Here is a 21,846-nt window from a genome sequence, read left to right as displayed (position 1 = left end):
CCAGTTGACAGTGGGATCCAGCCAGAAGGAGTACAAGGTTGGAGCCAGCATGACGAAAGGAGGAACGAACTTGGTGATAACTCCTTCATAGATCGGGCGCTGCACTGCGATACTGAATGTGAACCTGGAGAAAGGTAATGTTGCTTGAGCTGCTCTGCTCGTCGCTGCTCGCTCCTGGATATACCTTTGTGCTGACCTAAACAAAAGATCAGCCTGCTCACGGCAAACTGTACCACCTTCCAGATGCCCGAGGTGGACGAGGAGGACGAAGAGAAGTCGGAGGCTGAGGAGGACGAGGAGGACGAGGAGGACGAGGAGGAAGAGGAGGACGAGGAGGACGAGGAGGACGAGGAGGACGAGGAGGACGAGGAGGACGAGGAGGAGGACGAGGAAGACATGGAATGATTTGATGGAGGGGATGAAGATGATTTGTCATCATCGCTGCTGCTGCCGCGAGGGTGATCAAGAGGTTGATTAGGAGCCGATACGGTTGGGACCCGTCCGATTCTTGGTGTACGACAGCATGTTGGCGAGGAGATGTTGAGATGAGGAGAGAAGATGAGCTAACAAAGAGATGAAGGAGAGAGAAGAAGGGAGAAAGCACATGAGCGCACTGATCTCCTTCTGAGGAGGAGACCTGAGGACCTGTTGCAGAAGAAGCACTTAAATCTTGATGAACAGGTGTCACGATGGTGAGGAAGCCTCGAGCGAAGGGCAGGAGCAAGCGTCTGCTCTGACGTCCTGGAGAAGGAGGAGGAGGAAGAAGAGGAAGTTGAGAGATGGAGAACGATAGCGGGCTCATCGTCGAGCTGCCAGACGGGAAACTCTTTCGGCTGTCGAATGCCAACGGGCGGGTGGTGGAGATGCCCAATGGCAGCATCGTGGAGATGGTGGACGGGCAGGTGGTGGAGATGTCCAACGGGCAGCAGCTGGAGATGGTGGAAGGGAATCTGGTCGAGCTGCGTCCGGTCTCCCTCCTCCTTGAGGACGGCGACTGTGTTGGCCATCGCCTCCTCGACCTCGAGACCAGTCGCAGGGTCATCATCGAGGCCCGCGGGCCCCCCTTGGTCAAGGCAGCCGGCCGCCCTCAGGCTCGTCAGCCCCTGCTGGAGGAGCAGGAGCTTCCTGCCTCCGACAAGCGGCAGCTAGCGATGCAGGAGGAGAGGCTGCGACGGCATCAGCTGCATGTGATGAACAGAGAGGAGCAGCTAGCGCAGCAGGCGCAGCAACTGGGCGAGAAGGACAAGGCGATGACGAGCAAGCAGCAGCAGCTGGTGCAGCAGCACCAGAGCCTAAAGGCGCAGGAGGAGGAGTTGAAGACGAAACGCTCCCAGCTGATGGCCGACCAGGAGGCGCTTGACAAGAGAAGCGCTGCCCTCGATCAGCTGGAGCAAGAGCTGAAGGCTCGTGAAGCCAAGCTGATGCAGCAACAACAGGAGGTGAGGGCCATGCCTGCATCTCCTCCTCCTCCTCACGCTCCTCCTCATCCTCCTCTTGACATTATGGCAGATCCACAAGTGGAGGGATCACTTGAAGCAACAGGATATGGAGCTGAGAGCACGGGAGGCTGCGATCGAAGCCAAGGGCGGGTCAACAAGCTCCAAGGAGAGCAAGGGCGGGTCAACAAGCTCCAAGGAGAGCAAGGAGGAGGGGAAGGGGGGAGGGGCAGAGCCGAAGTCGGCCATCGAGAGCATAGAAGCAGGGAGGATCAAGTTCAGCGATATCACGCTCGGTGGTCTGCTGGGAAGTGGAAGTTTCGCCGATGTTTTCCGGTGAGCTGAAGAGCAAGAGGGGAGAGGCAAGAGGGGGACGAGGACGAGGACGAGGACGAGGACGAGGACGAGGACGAGGACGAGGACGAGGACGAGGACGAGGAGGGAGTGACGTTGCCTTTTGCAGTGGGGAGTGGCGGGTGGCGTGTGCGGTGAAGAAGATGAAGGGGAGGATCAGCAAGGAGCAGATGACGGAGTTCGTGCGGGAGGGAGAAATGATGCGCTCCTTGAAGCACCCGGGGATCGTGAAGCTGCTGGGCGTGAGCGTGGAGGGAGGAAGCTTCTACCTGGTGCAGGAGATGGTGACGGGGCACGGCAACCTCTTCGACTACCTGCACAAGAAGAAGTGCCGGCTGACCTACTGGCAGCTCCTCCAGGTCTCCTCCGGCATCAGCGAGGCCATGGCGTACCTCCACGAGCGCCTCATCGTCCACCGCGATCTGAAGCCGCAGAACTGCCTGCTCGTCAACGACCGCGGGCTCGTCAAGCTCTGCGACTTCGGACTCGCGCGCCTACGCCATGCCGCCTTCGTAGAGACGAAGAGCAACACGGCAGGGACACCCGCGTATCAGGTGAGGCATGGCGGGGGGAGGGGGGGGGCAAGTCAACGAGGAGGAATGGGAGGGCGATGGGGGAGAGGAGGAGGAAGCCTAAGACTGTCACAGGCTCCGGAGATGCTGCGAGACGAGCCGATCTCTGAGAAGGTGCGGGGCGAAGAGATTGGGGAGGGGGAGGAGGGGGGAGAGACTGGTGCCGTGGTCGACCTCGATGTTTGCGGGCTGACGACTGCTGGGGTTCAGGTGGACCTGTACGGGTTCGGGGTGATGCTGTGGGAGATGGCGACGGGGAACCTGCCATGGTCGGACAAGACCTACCACCAGATGATTCACCTCGTCGCCGTCCTCCACCATCGGCCTCCCATCCCCCCGACCCTCCCCAAGGACCTCGTGGGCGTGCTGGAGAGCTGCTGGCACCGTCAGCCGGAGAAGCGACCGCCGTTCCATGACCTTCTCCTCCTCTTCCGCGACCTCTCTCGCTCCCTGCCCCCTGACATCCCCAAGAACCCCACAGCCTCCTCCTCTTCCGCTGCCACCGCCATGCCCTCGCCCGCCCGCCCGCCCCCCATTCAGGTCAGTCAACCCCCCCCTCCTTCCCTCATCCTCTGCCTCACTTCCTTGCCAGCATCCCATCCAGCTGCAGCAGGGCAAGACCCAACCCATTGGCCCCCAGCAGGTCGACCCTCCTCCTCCCCTTGCTGCCTCCTCACTCCTTCGCAGCCTCATCATTTCGTGCCGCCTGTCGTCTACGGAGGTTTCCAGCCCTCCTGGTGAACTGAAAGCAGGAGGAGGAGGAGGAGGAGGAGGATCAAGTTTTTGTTAACGTTGACAAAGAGAGTGAAGAGAGACGAGCATCAAGGGTCTAGTACGACGAGGGGGAGGAGAGGAGGGAGGGAACGCGGGCAGCGGCTGCTGCTGCCTTGGGGGCGAGGCGATCGAGAAGCGACTCCGACCAAGAGAGCGCAGGAGACTCGAGGATGAGCGACAGGACGCGAGCGACTGCAGGGAGCTGAAGGCGACGAGTGAGCAACGAGAGAGAAGAGGAAGAGAGCGACCTCGAGCAGTCCGAGGACATGCAGCGCCTTGAAGGGAAGAGTCTCCGCAGCTCCCAACATGGTGCTGCAAGCTAGTCAGCGATCACAAGGCGAGGAACCAGAGAGGAAAGTGTCGAGGGAAGCAAGCAAGGCAGGTAGGAAGGAAGGGAGGAGAGAGGGAGGGAACCTGGCAGTGGGTCCGACGACTCCGTCAACGAGGATGCGGTCATTGGCAGTGAGAACGTAACGAACTTGCGAAGAGAAGAGCGAAGAACCCACAACCTGGAGGAAGAAAATGACCAAGAGAAAGAGGAAGAGGAGCAGAGGCAGGAGACTTGCCGTAACGGGAGCAGCTTTGCCTCCCTTCATGACCAAGATTCGATCTCCTTGCTTGATGTCTCGCGCCCTCACTCGACGAGCCTGCGAGAAGCTCTCGTCCTTGTCCGCCGCAAGCAGCAGAGGATGAGTGTCGGTGAGCGAGACTTCTCCTTTCTCTCCCTCCCCTCCAAACTTCACCCTGCACGTGCGTTAGACTTGCGACGGGGAAAACGCGAAAAGTGGAGAAGAAGGATGCTTGTCGGGGAGTAGGCGAGGAATGATCAGCAGCAGCAGCAGCAGCAGCAGGAGACTACAAGTTAACCTCCGCATCTTGGTGTCCTCTTTGTGATCGTGAATAAAAATGACGGGCGACCAGACAAACAAACCTGCGAGTTCAGGCAAAAGAGGTGAGACAGGCTGAGGCGAAGAGAGGGGAAGGAGATGAAGCTACCGTAGTCATCAGCTGAGGCCACCTCATCTCCCAGCTTCAGGTCCAGCAGCCTCATGTCTCCCTTGCCTCTCACGGTCACGGTTGACATCTGTCACGGGTCAAACCACTTGAGCTCATCTCCAGCTGACGCCTCACCGCGTCAAAGCAGCCGCTCGTCCTCATCTTCTCGCAACCCTGACACAACCAGAAGTCACAAGGACAGCACAGACATCGACCACTCCTCTTCCTCCTCCTCCTGCTCCTCCTCCTCCTCCTCCTCATCCTCCTCCTGCTCCTCCTCCTCCTCCTCCTCCTCCTCGTGCTCCTGCTCCTGCTGCTGCTCCCCTTGCTGCTTCACCTTCTCCTTCCCTTCCGTACTCTCCACTTCCACTTCTCCCCTCTCACCTGGCAGAAATTTCCTTCGATGTTTGCGGGATCCTGTCATCTTCTCTCAGTTTCCAGCTTCTTTGCCTCATCCTCCTGTCACTTCACTTCCGACGTATCCGTGCGGGACCACGTAGTCATGCCCCTAGCGCTTCGTCACCTTCCAGCTGACCCTCCAGCTTATCTCGCGCTCCCTCACCTTCCCGCCCTCGCGGCACATGGAGGGAAACTCGCGATCGACGTCGAGGCAGAGGGGCTCAGCGATGTTCCTCTCGCACTTGTAGTACTGCAGCAGAGAGACGCGTCACAGACAACAGGAGAGAGGAAGAGAACGAGGAGAGGGAGGCAAGGACTGAGGGAGAGCGACGGGATGAGTGAAGGCAGGAGGAGGAGGAGGGCTGAGACATACCTCCTGCTCGTTGAAGTACAAGGACGAGCACGTGCTCGAGATCTCTGACGCCACAGCCTGCGTTGAGGTTAAGGGAGGGAGGGGAGCGGAGGAGGAAGGGGGGGGGCGAGAGATTGTGATGATGTCCCACCAAGATGTTCTTTGCCAGCGGTTCGCATCCCTGCCACTTGCCTTTGCAAACAGACCTGAGGGAGGTGAGAAGCCGCGAGAGGAGGAGGAAGAAGCAAAATCAAGCAAGGAAGAGGGAGGGAGAGAGGGAGGTTACATGTCGGTTATGTTGGCTTCAGCGAGCATGATGCGATGAAGGGAGTGAAGGAGTTGAGCTTTGGAAGCCTTCGCGACCTTCTTGGCCGCCTAAGGCATCGCTGTCATGACGTGACGATCTCGCGGGCCTTATACTTCACCTGCTTCTCAAGCTGCTGCACCCGCAGCATGGGAATGTCAAGCGCCACAGATACTTGTCTTGGGACGTTGCGAAGAATGCTGGAGGTAAGTGAGACGCGGAAGAGGAAGAGGGAGAGAGAACAAGCAGAGGAAGAAGGGAGGGAGGAACAACCTGTCGAAGGGACGATCTTGTCGCCCTCGCTGATGCTTCACAACGACTTTACGCTGCTACTTAAGTCAGCACTGGGATGACTAGCAAGACTAACAAGAGTTTAAAACAGAAGTGTTGCTACCTTGTGTTGCTCCATCCACGCTGAAGTTCCTTTGCCTTCCCGAGCCCACGAGCTCCTGCGCGAACAAGAAGGAGAAGCGTGAGCGAAGAAGCAGAGGAGCTCGTGCTCACCTGGGGGGATCACGAGGAGAAGGACCATCGATGTCCGCCAGCTCTCTGAGAATGCAACGAGTGGGCCAGGGAAGGCGGAGAAAGAGAAGAAGCCAAAAGGAACAAGAGGGGGGAAGGAGGAGGGGAGGAGGGGAGAAACTCACGTCTGCGAGGAAGGGAACTGATAGATCGCACATGCCACAAGTACTGCAGCCATTCCATGCATGAGAAGAGAACAATATCTCGCTCCTCCTCCACCTCTATCCTATCGCTCTGCTCTCTACTCATCCACCTCGAGCTTTCTTCCTTCTCGAACTCTCTCCCATATGATCTGACATTCGCACATCTATCTCCCCATCCTCTTCCTCCTCGTGCTCGCTCTCGCGTCTCCTCCTCTCCCTCCCCTCTCGCCTCACCTGCCGCCAACACCGCCGGGAGCCACCATCGCACCATCTTGACCCTTCGAGCCTCTGGGATGGGTGGGGATGAGGGGTACTTGGTGAGGGGATGAGGGCAGGGATGAGGGGGGATGAGGGGCTCTATGGGGCTATGTGCGAGGAAAGGACACCTGGCATGGCAGAACATGCGAATGCGACGAGCAGGGGATGAGGGAAGGGAAGGGGGGGAGGAGAGGGAGGAGGAGAGAGACAGAGAGACGCAGAAAGAGATAGAGAGAGGACAGGGAGAGGGGAGAAAGAGAGGCGAGAGACGCGATCATAAGGAGTGACGAAGAAAGAATGTTGAAGAAGGGAAACCGGGAAGGAATGGAGGCAGGGATGAAGGGGGGAGAGGAAAATTTAAACCAGCATGATAAGATGAAACATCAAAGACAGAGAAGGACTCAAGGAAGCAAGCGAGAAGAAACTACAAAAGATATGCCAGATTCCAAAAAAACTTCCCAGGAAGAGAACTAGAGGAGTTTGGAAGCTTGGAGTGAGCGTCTTCGCCAAAGAATCTGACTCATGCGGATTATTTTATTTCGACGAATGTTCAAGTCAATGACTATGGCATGTTTAAATGCTCTGTGGCTGAAAGGTTTTTTGTGTGATAGACGATGGCTACGCCCATTCCCGCGCTTGAGACACAAAAAGCGTGCCATTCGCACCTTGCTGCGATGTATGACAAGATTCAAAGCTCTGCGTCCAACAAGCTATGGCATCAAGCGACCCTTGCACTGGAGGAGCTCTGCAGAGACCCATGCTTCTCCGAGGAGGTAGAGTCCTGTTTGCGTGAAGAGATGTTCTTGTTCTCAGCCTGTGTCGTAGGGCAACAAGGATCTGATCACACTTTACAACGAGGTTGTGGCGGACCAGGTAATTTGACAAGTCAATGTCTTTGCATGCAATGACCATCCAACAGCCCTCTTCAGCACCATGGACGGGGTTTGCGTCGAAGATGAACCCTGTGAAGCATGCTTCGTTGTGCATAAGGGTGTCTTTGCAATATGGAGACTCCGAGGAAGGCATCAAGTCAGCCATCGCATACCTCGAACAGGTTGGAACGAGCCTCGAATCCGACAAAGAAGCGTATCTTCTAGTGCGGTTAGAGATCTCACGCCGCTTCTTGCAATCTGGAAAAATAGATACTGCAAAGAGCAAACTCGAGGTATGTGGAGATGCCTTGAAGGGAACTAATGAGGGAGCAATAGGAGTGCAAGGATGTTCTTGTAGACTTTGCTGAGGTCGATGCGAATGTGAACTCATCATTTTATCTTGTGTCTTCATTGCTACACAAGGTTACGGATCCTAGACTGGTTTACTTCCATGTCGTTGATCGTATATCAGACTCTCGGCGATGCTGGGGAATTTTACAAGAGTTCTTTGTTGTACCTTGCATACACACCCTTGGAGTCACTGTCGGAAGAGAAGCGACAAGTGCGTGGACATGTTTTAGTTCAAGTTCTTCGGGTTTTATGATTTCGTGAATACTGTAGGCGTTGGCGTTCGATCTGGGATTAGCAGCAATCTGCGCAGAGAAGATTTATCAGGTCAGCCATCCCCAATGACTTCCGCAAGAGTGACGGCCTCGACTTAGTTCGGCGAATTATTGTTGCATCCCATACTCCAAAGCCTTAAGGCAAACTCTTGTTTGCTTATTCAAAGCCTGTTGGTCAACTGCCTTGGCAGGGCACAGCTGGAGAATGGATGGTTGACCTTCTTCATACCTTCAACAAGGGCGACATTGCTGAATTTGAGAGGGTTATAGGAACCAATGACGTCATTGGAACTGACGTCGAATCAGGTTTCCACAGAGAATGCAGCAGCAATCCAGCAGCAACCTGCTCTTATCGGAAATGCGCAGGTGAAATGATGATCCTTCTAGCTGACCTTTGTCTGATATCTTTGGGTCAGCGCTTGCGCGAGAAAATCCGCATCTTTGCGCTGTTAGAGCTTTTGAGGCAACATATGGTGCGTGGTTCCGAGTAGCTTTGACACTTCGGTGCAGAGACATACCAGCAGATTCGAGAACGGTTTCATTCGCGCCTATTGGTAACTTTCACTCATGTGACCCTCCCCGCGTTTCTGAGCCAGTTGAAAGCTGAACGTACAAAACTTCCGGAAGATGAAGTCGAGCTTCTGGTCATGAAAAGCTTGTCACTTGGAATCGTGAAGGTGCTCTATGTTGTGTTAGTGATGCACTGAGGTGACTACGGTGTAGGGAACAATTTCGGGCGTGGAGAACACATTCTTGGTCACATGGGTTCAGGTGTGGAAAGCAAACTTGATTCCTTATCTATTTAGCCATTCGTTTCTCATTGCTTGTCATGTCGTAATTTGATTCTTCCCAATACAGCCTCGTGTGGTTGACAAAGAAGCCATCAAAAAGCATTTGGTGAAGCTCTCGGATTGGATGGAAAAGGTTTGTTTGGGCTCGTTTGGCCATCAAACAATTGTGTTCAAACCGTGTTGCAGGTTCAAAGAACGTCCGAATTCCTTGCAACTGAAACTCCGGAGATAGTCGCTTAATTGCTCAAATTTTGTAGTTGTGAATGCAGAAACATCCAAACGTAAATCCAACAGCGAGCTCCTCCGTCGAATACCCAACCAAAGCGACAAATGTTCATGCTGAATCATTTACTGTCCATGCAAGGATAGTCATCACGGCTAAAGGCTTCAATGAAGCTCAACCAGCAACGCTCCATGGCTTTCTGCCTCATATTTCAGACATGCGCGATGGCTCGAATGCTCACCTGAATTTTGGTATCCACTTGGCATCGTTGCCTTTTCTGTAGTATGGACTGTGCATCCTATGGATATTCATGCAAACGCAAACCGTGAGAAACAAACATCACCTCAAAAGTCAAGTTTTTCGGAAGGTAGAATGAAAGGATTTTGCTCCATGCATTACACAGCCTTATCGTATTGTTGTTTGAAAGTTCTCCTTTCAGCAATGAAACGATGCATTGTGACATACTTTCACAGATTTGATCAGAGCTAAAAAGGGCTGGTCCTCCGCTGTCAACCACAAAGCACACGATCCAAGCGAAGTGGTCTCCAAGCACGTGGTCCTTTGGCGCCTGCTCATTGCCCTCACTCACTCTTTTCACGCTCGCTTGTACTTTCTGAAGACAACATTGCATCCACTCAAAAATTTCAAACTTTGTTAAATTGTTAAGAACAGATCGAAAACCAGTCGAAAAACTGCTCAATGTTTGAAGGAGGGAGGATGATTCGGCAATGACTTTGCTATTACCCATAATCATTTGCTCGATAGTAAATTTGACCATTCCATCTATGATGCTATCGTTTGCAATACTGTTTACAATTGAAGATATCTCTTGTTGTAAACCAGGCGAGCTCATGATTTCTGCCAACAGTATAACTGCACAGCTTGCAAATTCGGTCTTTGATGATCTTGATTCTCTGATGTGATGTAATTCTATCAAGGTTCTGATGTAAACTTCAATTTCTGTGGCGTTGTCAAGAACATTTGGATACTGAATGTGATCATGAGTAGAAAGTACAGGATCTTGCTCGTTATACCCGACCTTGAAGCGAGAGTTTGAGGGATGCCCACTAGGCGTTTCTTGCTTGCATGAATCCTCCTCGGACTGAAAACATGGTAATGTTGTTACGCATTCAGTCTTTGAGAGAATGGTGTTGACTTCATGCAGGCTAGCAGCACCAAAATCTGGCAAGTTGGAAGCTTGAAAGTTATCTTCCTCATGTGCTTTTGTGAGTTGCACAGTTTGACACAACGGGTCTTCTTCGATGATCTCGTAGCAGAACTTGTTCATCTGTTGCTATACGTGCGTCTTCATTGATTGTGCACTAAGGAGCTCTTGTTCTTGCAACAAGGGTAAGACATACGGATCCTTCGACGATCATTACGACATCTGGCAAAAAAAAATGGGACAAGTCATATGGCTGGCCCATACACACACTGTTGACTCATTTAGTTTCATCTGTCGTCTTGTCCCTCACCCTGTGCCCTTCGTCTTTCATTTTTCGCATGGGGCTTGCATGAAATAATCGCCTATCCGGCATGTCCCAGCATTGGTCTCAACCCCACAAACTTGCATTTTCCCGCCAAACAAAAGAAGTGGGAGGTCCTACCCACCCCCTGAATTCCATCTTATGACCCCCCCTACTCCCATTCTCCACCCTCCTCCTGCTCACTGACCCATATCCGCACACCCACCCGTCAGGGTACACCAGTACGGTACCTGGTACCCCACCCCACTCTGCCCCACCCCACCCTCCATGAGTCAATGGGTTGCGTCCCTACTGTCTGGACTGTACAACCCCACCCTCACATAGGGTTCTCATACAGCAGCACCCTACCCCCAACTTTAATCGATTTACTGAAGAAAAGGACCCACCCTGTCATATGCATACCCCACCCTGCATCGATCTGGTAGCAAAGCGACCCCTTTCCTTCTATCACCCCACATTGTGACCTAATTTGAGGGGGTAGGACTTTGAAAATGCAGGGTTGACGGATGATCATCAGGATCCCACCCCACGACCAGAAATAAGGGGTGGTATGCGAGTGTGAAGAGGGTAGGGGTAGGCATAAACTGGTACTGAAAGAAGACTGTCGAGGTACCATAGAGGGGGTGGGTGATCAGCTGTTGGGGTAAGAGAAGAGGGATGGGGGGTAGAGGTGAGGACGGGGTGGGGTTGACCCGAAGGTTTGGTCATGCACGAGGGTCGCAGAGGAGGGAGGAGGAGCGAGGGGGGAGGGGAAGGTGAATGAAGAGGAGGGGGACAGGAAAGGACAGTGATGATAGGATGCAATGATGTTCAGTAGAGAAGAAGGCAAGATGAGGGTGTTAACGAGGAGATAAGCTTGAAAAAGAGCACACAAGGTATGGCAAGTGTTGAGCGGTAAAGGCGAACGAGAGGAGCTAACCAGAGCTTGAGGGAAACGACGAAGGACAAGACAGATAGAGGTAGACGATCCAATGAACATAGAAGGGAAGTGAGGGAGGTTGAAGAATGAAAGTAGGAGGACCACGAGATGAGACCGTCCACGCAGAGCGAGTTAAGACGCTAGAGAAATCTTATGTCGCTCCTGTCACACACTTGTGCTGAAGATATGAATTCTTTTGACAAGAATCATACACGTGGCAAAGGAGAAGTGCACTAGGCCTGTTGTCGGCGTATGTTCGTGACAACGGAGCTGGGGTTGTGACTCTTGGATTCTTGCAGGTCAATACTGGTAGTGTCAGACCCCTTGAGCATCTCATATCAGATCAGAACCATTTCTCTCCTAGTTTTGCACGTCAAGGTCTCAGAACTCAAGCGAGCATGATATAGATGTCTCCATATCTTCCAAGCTTTGGCCTGCTTTTGCGAAGAATGGGTAGGCATGACCTGAATATCGAAGCTACAAGCGATAAGGTTGACTCACACCTCCTTCCGACAAGCTCTGTCAGAAGCTTTGGAAATTTTCGCTGGACATATGACGACCGTGCATTTGATCGAATGCTGAGGCTGATCTTCCGTTTTACTCTCATCACTGTTGCAATTGCACACGTTGAAATCGATTCAAATTATATGCAAAAGGGCATTAATCATCTTCCAAACTGCTGTTTTCTCACGCGCCCAGCTTCAAGGCTTGATTGCCGGTGAGCAATCATGAAAATTTGGCTCTCTCACACTGAGAACTCTCTTTTAGAATTCTTCGTCGTCTACAATTGCAATCGAGGGACCTTCAAAAAACGTTCTGAAATGCCTGTAGAGCATGACTTATTCTAATCTCAACCTCAGAAGAATTTCCCTTCGTGGAGGATCGCAGGTAGAAGAAGTTGTGGTAAGCATTGTGCGATTGGTCATCTTTGGAAGAGAAACATAACGAGTTTTTGTAGGAGGAACAAACTAGGGTTGCAGAGAACGGCAAGTTCGCTCGAAATTGGCAGGTGTGCCATTTCACCATTCCTTACAAATTTCCTTACGCTTGTATAAGGATCACATCGGAATCATTGAAGGGAAGCACAAGTTGGTAATTCATTATGTTTCGCTTATTGGTCCTCCTTGAGCTACGAACTACAGTCACTTGAAAGGGACCAATGTGACTTTGAAGACGTTTCAAGAGGTATGCCTTGTTTTGTGCAGCATCTTCTACGTCACTATATCAACTATGTTATGAAATACCCTTATTTGCCTTCAATCGAACAGAAAATGGTGTGGGAAAGGAAGAAAATGAGGAACATACAATGCAATCTGATTTTGGCTTGGGACCAAACAACCAGAGGTGAGTAAGATGAGATATCTTGTTATAAGTTGCATCCGTCTGCGTTCTTTGTGATAGGACTATTTGAAATTTGAATCCACAGAAATTCTGGTTCCGACAAGGCTCTTCCGCAAATGAATGTATTTCTTTTTTCAGCAAACCATGAAATGGATGTAATCATCTCGAACAGGATTCAGAAGACATGCCCGCGGGAAACATAGTCTCTGAGGTTATGGCAATGAAATTTGACCATTTGGTATCTGAGATCTGAATTCAAAGAGTGCCGATGATTCCCTGGGTCATCGAGATGAAAATTTGCCAAATTCTGAGAACTCAGGGAATTCTGAGGCAAGCTAAAATTTTAGTATTCGTTTCGAGACGACCTGACTGATTTGATATGTGTACTTCCTGCTTGTAGTGGAGTGGAGATCACCAAGATCGAGGTAGCGGCAGCTGATTCCAACAATTCTTCTCGCACCTTGATTGGGACTTCCAGATATCTTTTCAAAGTCTAGGAATCTATGGCATGGCACCGACATGACAAATGATGAAGATTTTGACTTTGAAGTTTGTTTTGAAACTTGAGTAGAAGAGAATTGATATTAGTTTACAGCTCAAAAATGGGACTGAACCTGATTGCGAATATGAAAGACCTTTGCATTGGTGATGCTAAAGAACATCTTTGCCACATTTTGCTGCGTTGTCAGTTTTTGAAGATTTGTGGGCTTGCAGGCCGGATTCAAGGATCGAGGATTTTATGGATAGGTGCTATTGCACTGGAGAATTTTGTTTGAGTGACACAACGGTGCAGTGATGAAGAGGTTCGGGAAAAATCAATATTGCTTTGTGTGCTTAGAGCCTGGCTTCTTCGAAATGAAAGAAATTTACCCCAGCTCGCCTTCTGATTGTTTCTTATTCAGGCAATCGGAAGTTGTCCTGCGAATTCGGCAACGTGCTACAATCCATTTTAGTGGGATACAGTGTGACACGATAGCAGGATCAATATGGAGCAAAAGGCGCAATTCTACGTTGGAGCATCCGCTTCTGCTTACAAGATGATGGTAATCTGTGCCTGCTTCTACTGAGTGTATGACGGCAGTAATCACAGGGAAGACGCGAATACATGGAAGATGATTTCTCTATACTCGTCGACAAGGGTGCCGGTGCAGAGGGTGAAATTCCTGCATTGTTTGGAGTATTTGATGGACATGGTGGCTCCCGGTACGATCGAATTTTGATCGTGATGAGGGGAGCAGGGTTGAAGCAACTGATACCTTCCTTTAGAGCCAGTGAATATTGCAAGGAAAACTTACTTGCACGAGTCTCACAGGTTCATTTTCTTTGATTTTCCTGATTCAATCATGACACATTAGATACAGCTGATTGTTGGGAGAAACGATATCAACAGCTCATCGGTTGACTCCCATGCTTTATCTTCAGGAGATAATTTTAAGCAAATAGGCTGTCGAGAATGTAAATGCAACTGGAACAGAAGAGGAAAATTCATGGAAAGCGGAAGAGAGCAAAGATGGACCTCTTCCAGAAGAACAGCAAAGTCAAAAGCCACGAGTCATTTCGAGATTATGGATGAAGCGAGCGCTGGATTTCGGTTCTTTTATAAGAAGAAGTTTACCCACAGAAACTCACAGCAACAAAAGGTTTCTCCAGCATCGACCAAGAACTTCATCATGAAGTGTGCATCTGCGGTGAATAAGTGATTTCTTTACCTTGGATCGATGTGAGTTCACTGCAGGAACTACGGCGATAGTCGCTGCTGTCACTAGCAGGTCTGAGAGAAAGTGGTCAAGCAGTTGCGCAACATGATATCAACTCGATAGGTACCTCATGGTAGCGAATGTCGGAGACTCGCGAGGAGTGCTTTGTCAAGACGGAAGGTCAGAAATGGCATTGGCAAAAGTTGTTATGCCGTCATAACCTTGGGTTGTGGCAGAGCTGTACCTATGTCGGACGACCACAAACCGAAGTGAGAATGATAGTTGCTTGGGATGTGCACTTACAGTCACGGAACATTACAGTCGACCAGATGAGCGGAGAAGAATCGAGTTAGCTGGAGGTATGGTAGTGACCGTTGGGGTCGCTCGTGTTGGAGGTAGAACCAATCGTGTGATAGGATTGGATTGACGTTGCACAGGCATCCTTGCTGTGTCAAGAGCAATCGGTGATAGTCCACTGAAGCAATTCGTACCTGCGACGCCGGAGTACAAAGTCATCAGAAGGTACCTCCTGTCTATCACTCGCTTGTGAGCTCAAGCATCTCCCAAGGGATCCTTCTCAGAAGTTCATCATCCTCGCTACCGACGGCCTGTGGGACGTGGTCTCCAACCAGGAGGTCACTTTTATGCTGCTTGGCTGTCCCCTCAGCGTTGATGTAGGCGGTGGATTTCATCTCGGAGAGATGGAATTGCAAAGGTCATGGAGCCGCAGAGCTGGCGTGGATGGCATTCCACAGGTCCGCTGGTTGTCATCGCCTTGGCGTTTGTCACCTCCGTTTGCAGAGGATCGTGGGACAACATCTGTGCCATGGTAATCGATCTGCATGACACCAAGGTAAGAGATTGCTGGAGCTGCGGCAGGCGTTTTGACCGGCTCGCAGGATCTTCCTCCTATCAGGAACCCCTCGGATGACTCGGAGATCAGCGAGGTACAACGAGCGATGAAGCTGTAAAGTCTTCTAGGGACTGACTGTCCTGAAGGACATCAAGACCAATGAGTGCGAACCCAGGAGCTCGACAGGTTCCCCACCGCTCTTCTGACTTGCCTCCCCTGCTGCCCCCCTTGCGACTTATTACCTCCCGTGGTTTGACTTGACTCTTCAGAATCAGAGTACATGAGCACGAGCACTGAGCTTCAGGTTTGTGCAAGAGACATCACTTAGTGCCGCTGACTTGTCCTGAGCAGCGAGAAGCGGCAGAGGAGGAGGAAGTGAACCAGATCATCGATGAGTGAGACGATTGTCAGCCAGGACGAGCTCACCATTCGCTACGAAGAACACCGTCATCATCGTCTATCAAGAACACCGTCATCATCGTCTATCAAGAACACCGTCATCATCGTCTATCAAGAACACCGTCATCATCGTCTTTGTGTTATTGTTTGAATTGCATATAAATGAAACATGCCAGTTTGTCCAAAATCGTCGTGAACTCATCTTCTGCTTCTCTTTTGACCTCTGCTGTGCCGCGCCATCCCATTCCATTACCCCGCAGGATCTGACGAGAGGAGGGGATGGACCAGACCAGAGAAGAGAAGAGCAGAGCAGAGCAGAGAAGATAAGTGCAGAGAAGAGCAGAGCAGAGAACAGCAGAGCAGAGCAGAGAACAGCAGAGCAGAGCAGAGCAGAGCAGAGCAAAGCAGAGAACAGCAGAGAACAGCAGAGCAGAGCAGAGAAGAGCAAAGCAGAGCAGAGCAGAGCAGAGCAGAGCAGAGCAGAGCAGAGCAGAGCAGAGAAGAGCAGAGCAGAGAAGAGCAAAGCAGAGAACAGCAGAGCAGAGCAGAGAAGAGCAGAGCAGAGAAGAGAAGAGCAGAGCAGAGCAGAGAAGAGCAGAGCAGAGCAGAGCAGAGCAGAGCAGAGCAGAGCAGAGAAGAGAAGAGAAGAGAAGAGAAGAGCAGAGCAGAGCACAGCAGAGCAGAGCAGAGAACAGCAGAGAACAGCAGAGAACAGCAGAGAACAGCAGAGAACAGCAGAGAACAGCAGAGCAGAGCAGAGCAGAGCAGAACAGGGGGATATAAAGGCTGGGGGAGCATAGGGAAACAAGGAGAGGGACAACGTGGCCGAGCGGTTAAGGCGATGGACTGCTAATCCATTAGGGTCTCCCTGCGTGGGTTCGAATCCCATCGTTGTCGTCAAACGACAAACCTTCCCTCCTCTTTTTTACCTTCCATCCCGCCAGTCTCTCAGTCCGAGTGCTGCCGCCCTGCCGCGGCCAACTTGGCCGCCCGGCGGGCCCGCGCCCCGGCCCGCGGTCACCGGTCGGGTGACGGTCTCTCACTCGGAAGGCTGCGCGGCAACTTTTTCGGAGCCTCGGAGTTGTCTGCGAACTCACTGCTGAGACACGCACTGGCGCGGCGCCGCGGCGGGCGGCCCGGCCCGCCGGATATTGGCAGGGCCGGGGAGGTAAAAATTGCCTCAAGCAGAACTTCCGAAAGAAAGCAGCAACAAGCCGGCAAGACCGTCAGGCATAGAGCCGCTCACTGGCACCCGGTACAGCAACACACTGCTCCTCCATATCGCAGACCTTTTCCCCTCCGAGTCTGAGTCCGCCGAGTCTTGGCCTACGCTGCGAGAGATCAGGGTGTTGATGCCAGGAGGGGATGTAAACTTTCGACTCGCGAGGTTGAATCTCTAGCTTCAGATCAGCCAACATGTACTTCTTCATAGCGGACGTAGCTGCAACGGCATCCTCGAGTGGACCGACAAGCACGACGTTGTCAGCATAGGCCAAGACTCGAACAGAGGGAAAAAGCTCTGCGATATGGAGGAGCAGGGGGTGGATACTGTGGCAGAAAAATACCGTCTGGAGGGGACATCGCCCTGACAGACGCCCGAGGTACACTGAACGGAGGCTGACTGACTTTGCCTTTGTGAAAGAGTCGAAGGTCAGCAGAGTCTCCATAGTAGCTAGAGATGGATTTACTGGCAGAAGCTGGAGAGGCTACGGAGAGGTAGGAGGCGAACAAACGGAGATGCTCGCAAGAGGGCAAGCTTGCGCCTTCAGTCATGCCGTTCACTTTCAGGCCTTTCGTTAATTTGGCACTTAAATTTTTCGGTAGGGTCTTTTTTTTTAGTAGGCGTGCTTTTTTGATAAACGAGTTAGAGACCCCACTTCATAGTACCCAAGAGTTTTAGTTTATTTCAACAATCCTCTTTACAAGTTATTTTAACGGTAGTTACAGTACGGTACCGACACATACCCTATGGTACTACTTTCAGTACCAGTTGCAATCCTCCTTGCCTTGACGGACCGTTGAATGGCGGCGGGCGCAATCGGGGCGGCCACCGTCGTCAAGGGCTGCCTCATCCCTCGGCATTGCCAAAAGGAGGAGATTGGAGCAAGAGAACAAGGTGATCCTCTTCATTCGCATGAGATACATCAAAGAGGCACCGTTGTTCCTTGCAGCAAATGCCTTCGATCATTCTGTGCACTTTGAATTACTACACCACGTTGAAGGTTTAGACATGTCCGATTCAATCTGGTACCATGTCATGGTGAAATTTCGAAGTGGAATCATCCGAAATTGGAAAGGAAGAATGTCAACTTCTTTAACACTAGAAAACAAACTAATTTCTTCCGTCTCAACATCGATCTGCACAAGAGTAGGACTACGGTAGTATAGTCAACTGCTTCTTGAAACCCCGGATGAAAAGGTCAGTGCAGTTGGACCATCAGTACATCACTCTTACAGAACAGAGAATTTCCTGTGCCTTTCAAGGATGAACCCTACATGTTAGAACCAACAGGCTGGATCAGGTTCGTTATATTTCGAGGGCGCACTGACAGTCACCTTGAAACGAAATTAGAGGACGCAATACACATGCATCTCTTTCAAGTTCGAAAGAATGGTACGATTGTGCACGTTTCACACAGAGATTTAGAGGCATCCAGATTGAACGCGACTTTACTCAGACATTAATTTACTTTGAAGGAGCTGCCACAACAACTGAGTGAAGTGTGCTCGAACCGAATTGTTGAATTTCTTCTTGTCATCTGCATTGCGTGAAGGTCCATGACTACCGCATGGACAGTGCATATCCCACACATGGTCAAGTTGCCCGTTAGATGCAGTAGCAGTTTTCTACTTCTCCGAGTCCAATGTAGCTATTCTCGATCATGGCAGCAGCTCGATATGCATCTCAGAGTCTCTTCCCTGAAGTTGATGTCGGTGCTCGATGCACGACATGTTGTTCAATAGTCAGGCTAGTTGAATGCCATATTTCTCGTAGAAATGTACCCACATGCCCAGGCTGACAACATCATGCTGTGCAAATAGAAAGACTGCAGCAGTCTCTTTTCGAGGCAGGGCGTCTTTCGCCGCCTGCTGCGGGAGCAGCCGTCCCGTCTCCTGCAGACCCTCCCGGTATCTGCAGGCATCGATGACAACAAGGAAACAGACTGAGAGTCACAGTGTAGTCCTCTACCTCCTCCTCTGTCTCCATCGTCCCTACCTCACAGGGGATCAGGTCGTCTTCTTTGGCCCTTCCTGCCTTCATCCCATGGCCAGCGTAGAAGAGGACGACTAGCCTCCTCAGCTCTTGGTGCCAGCCTAGTCGCATCCCTGATGCAAGGTGAGGATATCACGCTGCTGATCGGTCAGCGCAGCGCGAGCATGCACATGGCGAGGGAAGACGCGCATGACAAGAGGGGTCACATTTCGCTGCGCAGGCGGAGGAATGAAGTGCTCATGAGACGAGTCGACGAGAGCGCGCAAACCAGGGATGTGTACCACAGATGCCGGGGGGCGTCCTGCGTCATCAGGCACAGCAGCCGGGGCAGGTGGGATCGCCGCGCCATCTGCAGCCGGTGCAGGAGCCTTGACACGACGGTAGAGGATCGCTCCAGCATTATGAACGAAGTCGTGCGCCTCAACGAAGAAGGTCGCCAGAGGATGCTTCTGGGCACGGAGAGATCTCGAGCAGTGAACGTCCAGGCTATGAGGAGAGGGCAGCGTCCGTGACATTGGCTGGTCAGAGTACCAAGCGAGGAAGCGAGCGATAGCCGTATAGTAAACAGCGGGGTGTAGACCCTCAGAGGGCGTGAACTCGTCCCCTCCCCGACTATGCGGAAGCTCCCGCTTGAACCTCGCAAACTCTAGCAGGTCGGGATGCGCGGCGAGGTACTGCGAGGAAGGCCAGCGGTGGTATTTCTCAAGCGCCAGGTGGACAGAGAGGTCAAAGCGACGAATCTGTGATTGGACCCGCGGGAGAAACGGAGATGACCCCTGGAGGAAGAAGCGCAGCTTCTGGAGATGGCTCGCCCTCACCAGCGTCTTGAACATGAAGCCATGCTGGACGAGCCCGAACTTTGAGAGCTCTTCGTTGAGGGTAGAAACCTTCGCTCGGAGCTGACTAGCATGAAATCCATCCGTGCCGATAGGCAGGCCGCCAAGTGTAATCCCGCCAGTGACGACCTCGAAGTGAAGAAGTTGAGTCTTGAGACGGCGCTTAAGGCTCTTCTTCAGCTGCGAGAGATCAGGGTGTTGATGCCAGGAGGGGATGTAAACTTTCGACTCGCGAGGTTGAATCTCTAGCTTCAGATCAGCCAACATGTACTTCTTCATAGCGGACGTAGCTGCAACGGCATCCTCGAGTGGACCGACAAGCACGACGTTGTCAGCATAGGCCAAGACTCGAACAGAGGGAAAAAGCTCTGCGATATGGAGGAGCAGGGGGTGGATACTGTGGCAGAAAAACACGCTGGAGGGGACATCGCCCTGACAGACGCCCGAGGTACACTGAACGGAGGCTGACTGACTTTTGTGAAAGAGTCGAAGGTCAGCAGAGTCTCCATAGTAGCTGGAGAGGTAGGAGGCGAACAAACGGAGATGCTCGCAAGAGGGCAAGCTTGCGCCTTCAGTGATGCTCCCATCAAAGTAGTCGCGACTCGCACGTCCCTCGATTGCATCGAAGAGAGCCTGGCGGTCGAGGGAGTTGAAGGCGTTCTTTGCATCCAAACTCACCAGCACTGTGGGGTTGGCAACATCCTCATCATCACCGCGAGCGTGAAGGGGCAGGAGCGCTGACGCGGTTTGCGAGAACGATCCTCTACCGTCGTGTGAGGGCTCCTGCACCGGCTGCAGATGGCGCGGCGATCCCACCTGCCCCGGCTGCTGTGCCTGATGACGCAGGACGCCCCCCGGCATCTGTGGTACACATCCCTGGTTTGCGCGCTCTCGTCGACTCGTCTCATGAGCACTTCATTCCTCCGCCTGCGCAGCGCAATGTGACCCCTCTTGTCATGCGCGTCTTCCCTCGCCATGTGCATGCTCGCGCTGCGCTGATCGGACCGATCAGCAGCGTGATATCCTCACCTTGCACAGCCGCAGGACACACTCGCTCAAGTCGCAGGATAGGGTCTTGCAGTCTACCATCTTCGCTCATTTTCCTGAGCGAGACCTGAGCCACTCTCCGATGCGAGTCTCGAGCTACTACCCCCTCAAGGCCTTCCCGCACCGCTATGCTCACAATGATGCTCGACTGCTATCTCCATGGCATGCCGATCTGCCAGTGTCCGACGGAATGTGATGGATGTCAGCGCGAGCTCGATCCCTCCGTTGCTGCACATCATCTCCAGACCTGCAAACGCCGATCCTCCAAGCTTCCCACGGCGCATGACCGTGAACCTTACTCGTACGATTCGGTCGATGCTGAACGAAGCTGGTCTTCAGAGCGTCATCGATACAGTGGGGGATCCTCGTTCTCGACGGCAGGTACCCTCCCATCCTCGCGCGTCTAAGGGATTTTATTCCTCCTGCATGCTCCTGCTGCTTGTTGCTTGATTGCCTGACCCTTAGGCTGCTTGTCTGCGCGGCTTCGCGCTTGGGCTGGCGCTGCCGCGTCTGGGTGCCAGCAGTGCTGGTTCTTTTCGGGCTTGTGTTTTGTGTGTGATTGTGCAGCTTCTCGCTGTGCGCTGTGTGCCAGGAGGTTCAGCTTGTTCCTGCTTTGTTTTGCTTGAGGCACTTTTTACAGTAAATCCTATACCCCCTTTTACCTTCTGCCAGTAAATCCATTACTCTCATGGCCGCAAGATGAAGGGCGATATCCACATCCCTGGAATCCGCGATCGAGGGTCCGAGCAGTACGAGGGCTTGATGGCGGACGTGACGTTGGTCCACCCTTACATTGGTAGCTCTGCCGACCTGACCAAGTGGGGGGAGGTCAACCTCGACGCCCTCCATGTTGCAGCGTCTGAGAAGATTCGCAAACATCGCGCTGCATATGCTATGACTACTCCTCCTCGAGCGTTCATCCCTCTTGCCATCTCGACGGACGGTACCCTGCATCCTGACACCCTCCGCTTCATCTGGTATTTGGCGGACATCATTGCTCAGCGCTCGATGCCTCTTGAGGATGCTCCGACTCCGATGGGGGACACCCTTCGAGTGGCGCCGACGATCGGCGCGGAGCTGGCGAGGCGTCTCCGTCCCTCACTGTGACGTCGGGTGCCTCCGGAGAGCTCGACACCACTGGGGTGCTTGCTGCTGGTCCGAGCTCGCCTGCTTCCTCCCCGGCATCGGTCGGGTCACGCCGGTCCTTGGGCATTGCCGCGGCGTCGCCGCCGTCACGGGCGGCTACCGCTGACTCGGCTACCGCTGACTCGGAGGCTAGCGAGGAGGACTACCTCGAGCGGTACCGTGTTCATGTGTCCAGCCTCCCTCCGTCCGCTGCCCCAGGCGGACCCCCGGGCAACGCCGGCTCCTTGTCGGCGGCTGCCCTTTCTCCGTCCGCGGCCGCCCGCTTTGTGCCGGCAGCGGACGTCCGCA

At 52.7% G+C, this 21,846-nt stretch overlaps 6 protein-coding genes and 1 non-coding gene across 7 annotated transcripts; 6 read left to right on the top strand and 1 right to left on the bottom strand.

Annotated features, from left to right (window-relative positions):
• Positions 1-49: 49 nt before the first annotated feature.
• On the top strand, positions 50-405 carry GUITHDRAFT_122269 (hypothetical protein; the record flags this gene model as incomplete). Its single annotated transcript, XM_005818467.1, has 2 exons — positions 50-73; positions 208-405. The coding sequence occupies 2 exons, from the start codon at positions 50-52 to the stop codon at positions 403-405; spliced, it is 222 nt and encodes a 73-aa protein (XP_005818524.1).
• Positions 406-1,867: 1,462 nt separating this feature from the next.
• GUITHDRAFT_49278 (hypothetical protein) lies at positions 1,868-2,344 on the top strand (the record flags this gene model as incomplete). The annotated part of the gene is made up of 1 exon (XM_005818466.1): positions 1,868-2,344. A coding segment is annotated over one exon (477 nt), but the record flags the coding sequence as incomplete, so codon positions are not given.
• Positions 2,345-2,575: 231 nt separating this feature from the next.
• On the top strand, positions 2,576-2,785 carry GUITHDRAFT_45324 (hypothetical protein; the record flags this gene model as incomplete). The annotated part of the gene is made up of 1 exon (XM_005818465.1): positions 2,576-2,785. A coding segment is annotated over one exon (210 nt), but the record flags the coding sequence as incomplete, so codon positions are not given.
• A 406-nt stretch (positions 2,786-3,191) lies between these two features.
• GUITHDRAFT_122267 (hypothetical protein) lies at positions 3,192-5,887 on the bottom strand (the record flags this gene model as incomplete). The annotated part of the gene is made up of 17 exons (XM_005818464.1): positions 3,192-3,338; positions 3,385-3,448; positions 3,551-3,880; positions 4,004-4,067; positions 4,133-4,220; positions 4,268-4,306; positions 4,517-4,549; positions 4,599-4,640; positions 4,695-4,781; positions 4,905-4,961; positions 5,035-5,089; positions 5,170-5,258; positions 5,309-5,387; positions 5,461-5,513; positions 5,582-5,636; positions 5,692-5,736; positions 5,835-5,887. The coding sequence occupies 17 exons, from the start codon at positions 5,885-5,887 to the stop codon at positions 3,192-3,194; spliced, it is 1,380 nt and encodes a 459-aa protein (XP_005818521.1).
• Positions 5,888-6,719: 832 nt separating this feature from the next.
• GUITHDRAFT_98782 (26S proteasome regulatory complex, subunit RPN9) lies at positions 6,720-8,679 on the top strand. The gene is made up of 15 exons (XM_005818463.1): positions 6,720-6,883; positions 6,936-6,983; positions 7,030-7,275; positions 7,319-7,405; positions 7,455-7,544; positions 7,604-7,657; positions 7,705-7,746; positions 7,797-7,868; positions 7,912-7,971; positions 8,022-8,068; positions 8,116-8,159; positions 8,209-8,282; positions 8,329-8,376; positions 8,464-8,529; positions 8,583-8,679. Exons 1-15 carry the CDS (start codon positions 6,725-6,727, stop codon positions 8,634-8,636), a joined length of 1,191 nt encoding a protein of 396 aa, XP_005818520.1. The 5' UTR covers positions 6,720-6,724; the 3' UTR covers positions 8,637-8,679.
• A 5,514-nt stretch (positions 8,680-14,193) lies between these two features.
• On the top strand, positions 14,194-14,896 carry GUITHDRAFT_83052 (hypothetical protein; the record flags this gene model as incomplete). The annotated part of the gene is made up of 5 exons (XM_005818462.1): positions 14,194-14,243; positions 14,300-14,332; positions 14,385-14,458; positions 14,501-14,585; positions 14,632-14,896. The coding sequence occupies 5 exons, from the start codon at positions 14,194-14,196 to the stop codon at positions 14,894-14,896; spliced, it is 507 nt and encodes a 168-aa protein (XP_005818519.1).
• A 1,234-nt stretch (positions 14,897-16,130) lies between these two features.
• Positions 16,131-16,212, top strand: GUITHDRAFT_t121. The gene has a single exon. It is a non-coding gene; the product is annotated as a tRNA-Ser (tRNA).
• The last annotated feature ends 5,634 nt before the right edge of the window (positions 16,213-21,846 follow it).

This window comes from Guillardia theta, assembly GCF_000315625.1.
Source record: "Guillardia theta CCMP2712 unplaced genomic scaffold GUITHscaffold_304, whole genome shotgun sequence".
NCBI lineage: Eukaryota > Cryptophyceae > Pyrenomonadales > Geminigeraceae > Guillardia > Guillardia theta.
This window is presented reverse-complemented; position numbering and strand designations above follow the sequence as displayed.

What these genes read in the sequence shown, in the direction of transcription:
- GUITHDRAFT_98782 (XM_005818463.1), top strand. Translation starts at nt 6,725, where the DNA reads ATGGCTACGCCCATTCCCGCGCTTGAGACACAAAAAGCGTGCCATTCG. An exon ending in GGTTTCATTCGCGCCTATTG is followed by an intron (nt 8,160 to 8,208) that starts GTAACTTTCACT and finishes GCCAGTTGAAAG; the next exon opens with CTGAACGTACAAAACTTCCG. An exon ending in TCTCGGATTGGATGGAAAAG is followed by an intron (nt 8,530 to 8,582) that starts GTTTGTTTGGGC and finishes ACCGTGTTGCAG; the next exon opens with GTTCAAAGAACGTCCGAATT.